We start from the raw sequence: 8,313 nt of genomic DNA, 5'->3' as shown, positions 1-8,313 counted from the left end.
AACGACTACCTTATACACACAATTTAAGTGGATGGAATAAGAATATGTACATATAAGTATATGGATGTGCGATGGCTGTGCGGCTTAGGCAATATGCAATAGATGGTATATAATACAGTATATACATATGAGATGAGTAATGTAGGATATGTAAACATTATTAAAGTGGCATTATTTTAAGTGACCATGGATACCTTTATTGAAGTTGGCAGTGATTTGAGTCTGTATGTTGCTAGCAGCCTCTCTATGTAAGTGATGGCTGTTTAACAGTCTGATGGCCTTGAGACAGAAGATGTTTTTCAGTCTCTCGGTCCCAGCTTTGATGCACCTGTACTGACCTCGTATTCTGGGTGAACAGGCAGTGGCTCAGGTGGTTGTCCTTGATGATCTTTTTGGCCTTCCTGTGACACAGGGTGCTGTAGGTGTCCTGAAGGGCAGGTAGTTTGCCCCCAGTGATGCATTGTGCAGACCGCACTACCCTCTGGAGAGCCTTGCGGTCGAGAGAGGTGCAATTGCCGTATCAGGTGGTGATACAGCCCGACAGGATGCTCTCGATTGGGAATCTGTAAAAGTTTGTCAGGTTTTTATGTGACAAGCCAAATTTCTTCAGCCTCCTGATGTTGAAGAGGAGCTGTTGCGCCTTCTTCACCACGTTGTCAGTGTGGGTGGACCATTTCCGTTTGTCCGTGACGTGTAAGCCAAGTTACATAAAACTTTCCACCTTCTCCTCTACTGTCCCGTCAATGTGGATAGGGGGGTGCTCCCTCTGCTGTTTCTTGAAGTCCACAATCATCTCCCTTTGTTTTGTTGACGTTGAGTGAGAGTTTGTTTTCCTGACACCACGCTCCCGAGTGCCCTCACCTCCTCCCTGTAGGCTGTCTAGTTGTTGTTGGTAATCAAGCCTACGACTGTAGGGTCGTCTGCAAACTTGATGATTGAGTTGGAGGCGTGCATGGCCACACAGTCATGTGTAAACAGGGAGTAAAGGAGAAGGCTGAGAACGCACCCTTGTGGGGCCTCAGTGTTGAGGATCAGCGGGGTGGAGATGTTGTTTCCTACCTTCACCACCTGGGCACGGACCATAAGAAAGTCCAGGACCCAGGTGTACAGGACGGGGTCGAGACAGAGGTTCTCAAGCTTAGTGATGAGTTGAGGGTACTATGGTGTTGAATGCTGAACTGTAGTCAATGAACAGCATTCTTCCACACAGTTGAAGTCAGAAGTTTACATACATTTAGGTTGGAGTCATTAAAACTTGTTTTTCAACCACTCCACAAATGTCTTGTTAATTAGTTTTGTCAAGTTGGTTAGGACACCTACTTTGTGCATGACAAGTAATTTTCCAACAATTGTTTACAGACAGATTATTTAACTTATAATTCACTGTGTCACAATTCCAGTGGGTTAGAAGTTTACATACACTAAGTTAACTGTGCCCTTAAACAGCTTGGATAATTCCAGAAAATTATGTCATGGCTTTAGAAGCTTCCGATAGGCTAATTGACATCATTTGAGTCAATTGGAGGTGTACCTGTGGATGTATTTCAAGGCCTACCTTCAAAATCTGTGCCTCTTTGCTTGACATCATGGGAAAATCATAAGAAACCAGCCAAGGCTTCAGAAAAAAAATTGTAGACCTCCACAAGTCTGGTTCATCCTTGGGAGCTATTTCGAAACGCCTGAAGGTACCACGTTCATCTGTACAAACAATAGTACGCAAGTATAAACACCATGGGACCACGCAGCCATCATACAGCTCAGGAAGGAGACACGTTCTGTCTCCTAGAGATGAACACACTATTATATTTTATAGTTATATTTTGAGGCCTAATGTAGTATTAAAAAAATATGCCCAGGGCCCTAAATCAAATCGTATTTAAGACCTTTTTACATCTGCAGTTGTCACAATGTGCATATACAGGAACACATCCTAAAACTCCAAACTAACACGAAGATGTGTCAAAGAATGAGTCAAAGAATGATGGCAAGTTAATCACTTTCTAGCTAAATTCATGTCGTCCTTGTGCAGTGAACATGTCTTGCCTTTTTTTACTGACCATTTCTTTATTGCTGTTTGAGCAGCAGCGTGTCACGTTCTCATCTTCTCGGCGCCTGCACATGAGAGAACTGTTACAAAGTAACCGAATATGAAATAATGTTAAGGCAAACTGGTACGACGTTACAATGTATAATTGTACCCGTTGTCTCCCAGTAATCTAATCAACTTCTAAAGATGTTTCATCTAGTTCAGCTGAAGGATAAAACGGTCACTTGGGCAGGAATCACATGCTGCGATATTTACTCGGGGGCGGGATTTGAGATTTTTTTTAAATTCCTTTTTCAGCCAATCCCAAGATACACTGTGATATCGAGGACCTTTTAGCCAATCACAAGCATCCCTTACTATCACGACATATAGCTGGATGTATAAAGTGTTGTGTTTAGTAGGCATTGCCTACACAACAACAGCATATATCAACTCGCTTTTATTGCAAATTGACGGAAAGTAAGTATTGCTCTAGGTTTGTTATACAGTGTTCGGTCGGTCTTCTTGGGTTATGGTCGTTTACCAGGGGCATTTGCTCTTCGATTGATACAACAATGCCTAACAGCGTTAAGATACCATTTCTGATGTTATTGCTGCCGGCTGTTACCAAACAATCCCTTGAATATCTCGGATATCAACATTACTTTATCATTTGGAAAATCATTACTTGATATCATTTGGAATAACGACCGTAACATTCCATATGTGTTTTTTTCCTTCAGTTTAATTTACTGTTGCGCTAGATTTTTAGAATCTGGACTTCTCACATTCGAAATGTCTCCAGTGTTATCGTTTTTATACGTTGTTACGATATAGGAAACAGGACAAATGCGGCTAATATTTGGATGAGGTGTTTCTTAATGAGATTTTCAGCAATTTAAAAAGGGACCGGCGTTTGATTCCTCAATGTGTTATCACTACTTTCAACCGTCAATGTACAACCCAAATTCTATGGAAACCGTGAATGAATCCAAAAATCTAAGTGTTTCACACTGCGCTTTCAAACATTAAACAAATATAATTTTAATTACTGTGCTTCATCTAAAAGCACAACCACATGACCTTAATTGCTGTTGATTTCATTAACTGCGTAATTTGGTGCCGGTGATCAATGCCATTTTCAGTGTGCAGATTTATAGCAATTGTGAATATCTCCAGACCAACGACCTTGGCACGCTATCTTGAATGCATGATTAATTAGTTCAGTGCTGTCACCTTTTTTTTTGCATTGGTTAGACCCTATATAAGTAAGCATTTAATTTTAAGGTCTACACATGTTGTATTCGGCGCACGTGACAAACTTTGATATGCAAATAAGACATTTTATAGTGACTCATCTCGAATGTGGCACGGATGTGTTTACTCATTTTAGTTAAGTAAATACTGTTACATTAGTTTAAGAGCCACAATTTTAGGCTATTTACTGTATTGCACAAATAATATAAATGTTTTGTCAATGCAACCAATTATCAACATTTGAAGGATTTGTATATTTTGTCACTGCTTTAATTTAGACTTTACTACATATTAATGATTGATTCACAGCTCCAGCTCAACGTTAAAGAATAGGTCATAAGTTTGATTTAGTGCTGTTCTTTTTGTTGAGGGAGATGTGAATCCAACATATGGCCTAATTTAAGATGACTTTTTAAATCAAGTGAAGTTTAACTCGATGTGTCTATTTTTAGTTGACTTGGAACAATAGCTCTGCTGGTGCCTTCACAAATCGTATATGCCTGAATAGTGCCATTGATATGTAGGGCGACATTTCATTGTTTCTGTTAAACCTATCCTTTGGAATGGCTCTGCAAGCAACAGTGAATCTGAAGTTAAGAAACTTCTCACTGTACCACATGGGTAGTAGTGAGTGGCATATCAAAGCTAAGCAGGGCTTGGTTAAAACCCTGGGTGGGAGACCAAATGGATAGTTGTAGCTCTTCTACTGAAAAGTTGGGTGCTGCCCAGCCTCTTTCTTCTGGTAGTGGCTATAACATTGAAGCTCTATTGTTTCAAAGGTACAACTTCATTAAAAAAATAAAAAATAATGTATAGATTCTTAACACTGAATACAAGGCTGACTGATGGCTCTGCTCTCTCCCTTCAGTAGTTTGACTATGACGACGCTCTACTTGGCAGTGTTGGTGCTCTGTATGAGTGCTGTGTATGCAGCCCCTATGTTTGACTCTCAGTTGGAGGGCCACTGGCACTTGTGGAAGAACTGGCACAGCAAGAACTACCATGAGGTGGGTGTTTCAGCACAAGTAGAGGAGCACATAGGAACCCCTCAGTGGCTGTAATTGGTGCCTTTGCATACATGTAGCTATAAATTACAATTAACTCTGTTTAACAATATTACATGGATTGTGTATTTTCTAACTGTTTTTCACCCATTGTTAGAGGGAGGAGGGCTGGAGGAGGATGGTTTGGGAGAAGAACCTGAAGAAGATTGAGATGCACAACCTGGACCACTCTATGGGAAAACACTCCTACCGTCTGGGCATGAACCACTTTGGTGACATGGTAAGAACCTTGCTGAGCAGTGCTTGACATGGATGAAATGGGTGCTGCTACTCATTCTGGGTGCCAGTACTGTTAATATTAAGGTGCAGGAAATCTGCAGAACTTTGAGCTAATATTCTGAGGTGCAGGAACTCAAGCAGTAGAAAGTTTGAGGTGCCAATATCAATTCTGGTTAGCTCCTGCCCAAGTCGAGCGTTGTTGCTGAGACATTTTAAGAGTGGAGCAGATGGTACATTTCAGAAGTCTTGTCCCATGCTGAATTGTTTTGTTGTCATGACACTTTTTAAAACTAGGCAAGTCGGTGATGAACATTCTTATTTACAATTGTGACCTCGGAACAGTGGGTTAACTGCATTGTTCAGGGGTAGAACAACTTTTATTTTTTTAAATGTTTTTACACCTTGTCAGCTCTGGGATTCGATCTAGCAACCTTTCGGTTACTGGCCCAACACTAACCACTAGGCTACCTGCCGCCCCTGCATTGGCTACAGCATGAAATATTTCACAGGCACTTTGAAAATTAACACAGGTGTCAGCGTTGACAACTAAAGCAGGATGTATTCACTCAGTTTAGGTTTCTTCCGCTACCAGGTTCTGAAGGAACAGAACAGTGATCCTGAGAAGAGAACATAAATGTACACTTTTTTTTTAATGACGCACCATGTTTCTGGTTCAATGAATAACTTTATTTTAAACAGTTGTTAAACATTAAACCTACATGTTAAATTCAGATAGTAACTTACAGAACTCATCTGGCCAGGTAGACTACATTTCAACGTGTTTCTCCTGAATTCTTTCCTCCCTAGACCAACGACGAGTTCAGTCAGCTGAATGGCTACAAGCAGACTACTGAGAGGAAGTACAAGGGCTCTCTGTTCATGGAGCCCAACTACCTGCAGGCCCCTAAAGCTGTGGACTGGAGAGAGAAGGGCTACGTCACTCCCATCAAGGACCAGGTGAGACCTGAATCACTCATGAGTTATGACTCCTATCCATACACAATGCTGTCACTTAATGCAGACTTTCCTGAGTTCTTACATCCAGGCAATGTCTGGCTTGTTTGCATGCTTACCAATTACATGCCTGTAATTTACAGTGGGTTATTACTTATATACACTGGCTTAATATGCACATGTCAGTGTTCTGACATGAAATACTGACATGATGTTTAACAATCTTTCCCCCAGGGCTCATGTGGGTCTTGCTGGTCGTTCAGTTCCACCGGGGCCATAGAGGGCCAGCAATTCAGGAAGACTGGCAATCTGGTGTCTCTGAGTGAACAGAACCTGGTGGACTGCTCCAGACCCCAGGGCAACAAGGGCTGTAATGGAGGTCTCATGGACTTGGCGTTCCAGTATGTAAAGGACAACGGCGGCCTGGACACAGAGGCGTCCTACCCCTATGTGGGCAAGGTAAGGCCCTGTGTTCTATTAGTCTGAATTCAAATATAATAGTGTATGAAGATGCATTTATTAAAAGGCCCTGTTCTTTTAGCCTGGTCCCAGATAATTTCCTGTAGATCCAACTCCTATGGTTATTTTGGAATGACTTACAACTTAGAAATATATATTATAGTGGGATTTATGTCTCCAAGGAAGACTGACTTGCTTGAATATATATATATTTTTTACTAATCATGGCCGTTGTGCTTATCTGGTTACTCAGGATGATGATGTTTGCCACTACCGACCAGAGTTCAGTGCCGTTAATGAAACCGGATTTGTGGACATCCCCAATGGCAAGGAGCACACTCTGATGATGGCTGTGGCATCTGTCGGCCCAGTCTCTGTCGCCATCGATGCCAGCCACGAATCCTTCCAGTTCTACCAGTCTGGTGAGTAGCAGTTGGCGATGCCACTTAAATTATGTTACAATATTTGCAAGGATTGGATTCCCTACCTACTATTTTTGGGTAGCAGTGAGCTATTCTGGTCTGTCCTTTTAACACTGTAGTTAAAATTTACAAATGGTTTCATCTTTGAAGTAAATTGTTACCAAAAATGTCAGTTTTTCCATGTAGTGAATAGCTACCTAACTTTTTAGCTTTGAGATCTGGTGGTTTTACGTACTGAGGTAAACCCAGCATCTTAGCCCACTAATTTAACTGTCCTCTCCCTGTAGGGATCTATTATGAGGAGAAGTGCAGCAGTGAGGAGCTTGACCATGGAGTTCTGGTGGTGGGATATGGTTTTGAAGGAGAGGATGTAGATGGCAAGAAATTCTGGATTGTCAAGAACAGGTACAGTACATAGTATCTTCCTAGGATGATTTTATTTGTTATGTCACTACTGCGGGATTGGTTGATTCCCTCATCGGGGAATATGCATCTCTAAATTGCATTTATTTGAATACGGTGCTGGTGTTGTCCTAATACTATGGTCTAAGTCATACATTTCTCTAAAGCAGCAGTAAATCTATAATTTCCTACTAATTAGAACTGTGGGACTAACATGTTTTGTCTCTTCCTCAGCTGGAGTGATAAGTGGGGAGACAAAGGCTACATCTACATGGCCAAAGACAGGAAGAACCACTGTGGCATCGCCACGGCAGCCAGCTACCCACTGGTCTAGTGTTCTACAACCTGGAGATTCTACTACACTAGACCTTAGTTTTAAATACATTTGAAATTTCTGGAAAAAGGGTCATGATTACAGTGCTGCCTTAACTAAATCTGTGAAAGGTGCATGAGAACCTGCTGCTTGGGTTTTAAAGAAGCTCATTTAGGGAATTTATTTTATACTTTATGTGTATGCCTGTTGTGTCAAGTGAATGTCTACATTTCTAGTTCTGCTCTTACACCTGTTTTGTACATGAACAAAATAAACTTTATTGTTTTGTGGTACTAATTTATGAAATGCTACCCATTTTTGTTTTATACATTTTTATGTCTGCATCTTGAGCCAAGTGAATGTTGTAACCTGTGTACATTCCTAATTTTCTGCTTTTACAACTGTTTTGTACATCAGCAAAATAAACATTTTTAAAATTGATTTGAGGCTTCTTTGTGGTACTAATCAACTACATTTTCCTATGATGTAGTGCTAATTTTTGAATTTTGGGATAATCTAGCAGCAATTATGACCAATGAAGGCTGACTCAAACATGTCATGTGGAAGCTAGATGAATTGCAACCGCACTAGGCTGTTCAAAACAAATCTCCCCTGCATTGAGACTAACTTTCTTTTGTTATACTATTTCAGTTTTTATTTTTTGGGGGCTGGTACAGTGATTCCCTACACTTTGGTGCATGTTTATTTTTTACAAAATAAAATTGAGCAACCAGTGACTTTTGGCCACCAGGAAATGACGGTCTCTTGACCCAATAACCACTACAACACAGCCAAAACCGCTTTCCCATTTGAGGACAGATGCCATTTCGGCAGGCAAAATCATTACACTAATCACAACACCGGCAGGTCAGGAAATGTGATTTAGTCTACTGCAGATATTATGGACATTCTCAGAAATTTGGCAAATTCTAGAGATCCTGTGTAGCACCTTTAACGGTGCTACACAGGCATTTAGATTTTGAGGGGGGGATGAGACCATATTCAGCAGTTGTACTTGTACATCAAGCTGCTTCACCCTACAGAAACAAGATGGGCTCTTGCCCCTAAATGGCAGTTCTGGCTCAGACAAGCTTAACTAGGCTCATTTTATGCCTGGGCCTTGTGGATAAAAGCCAATACAGACAGCTTGGTATAAGATATTTGCTTTCACGTTGAGCATTTTGATTGTCTTTCAAT

At 41.0% G+C, this 8,313-nt stretch overlaps 1 protein-coding gene across 5 annotated transcripts; it reads left to right on the top strand.

The window, feature by feature from the left end:
- The first annotated feature begins 1,541 nt into the window (after positions 1–1,541).
- LOC118383852 (procathepsin L-like) lies at positions 1,542–7,557 on the top strand. Of its 5 annotated transcripts, none has more exons than XM_052525927.1 (8): positions 1,542–1,685; positions 4,152–4,290; positions 4,445–4,567; positions 5,374–5,523; positions 5,755–5,979; positions 6,233–6,401; positions 6,689–6,806; positions 7,038–7,557. In XM_052525927.1, the coding sequence occupies exons 2-8, from the start codon at positions 4,162–4,164 to the stop codon at positions 7,135–7,137; spliced, it is 1,014 nt and encodes a 337-aa protein (XP_052381887.1). In that variant the 5' UTR covers positions 1,542–1,685; positions 4,152–4,161; the 3' UTR covers positions 7,138–7,557. The 5 variants fall into 5 exon arrangements, with proteins under 5 accessions (XP_052381887.1, XP_052381888.1, XP_052381889.1 ...); XM_052525928.1 differs by having other exon boundaries at positions 1,569–1,712; XM_052525929.1 differs by having other exon boundaries at positions 1,589–1,685; positions 4,155–4,290.
- The last annotated feature ends 756 nt before the right edge of the window (positions 7,558–8,313 follow it).

Source organism: Oncorhynchus keta, chromosome 9 (assembly GCF_023373465.1).
Source record: "Oncorhynchus keta strain PuntledgeMale-10-30-2019 chromosome 9, Oket_V2, whole genome shotgun sequence".
NCBI classification, from domain to species: Eukaryota; Metazoa; Chordata; class Actinopteri; order Salmoniformes; family Salmonidae; genus Oncorhynchus; species Oncorhynchus keta.
The sequence above is the reverse complement of the archived record's forward strand: the minus strand, read 5'-3'. Positions and strand labels throughout refer to the sequence as shown.

What these genes read in the sequence shown, in the direction of transcription:
- LOC118383852 (XM_052525925.1), top strand. Translation starts at nt 2,424, where the DNA reads ATGTATAAAGTGTTGTGTTTAGTAGGCATTGCCTACACAACAACAGCA. An exon ending in TGAACCACTTTGGTGACATG is followed by an intron (nt 4,568 to 5,373) that starts GTAAGAACCTTG and finishes TTTCCTCCCTAG; the next exon opens with ACCAACGACGAGTTCAGTCA. An exon ending in TTCTGGATTGTCAAGAACAG is followed by an intron (nt 6,807 to 7,037) that starts GTACAGTACATA and finishes TCTCTTCCTCAG; the next exon opens with CTGGAGTGATAAGTGGGGAG.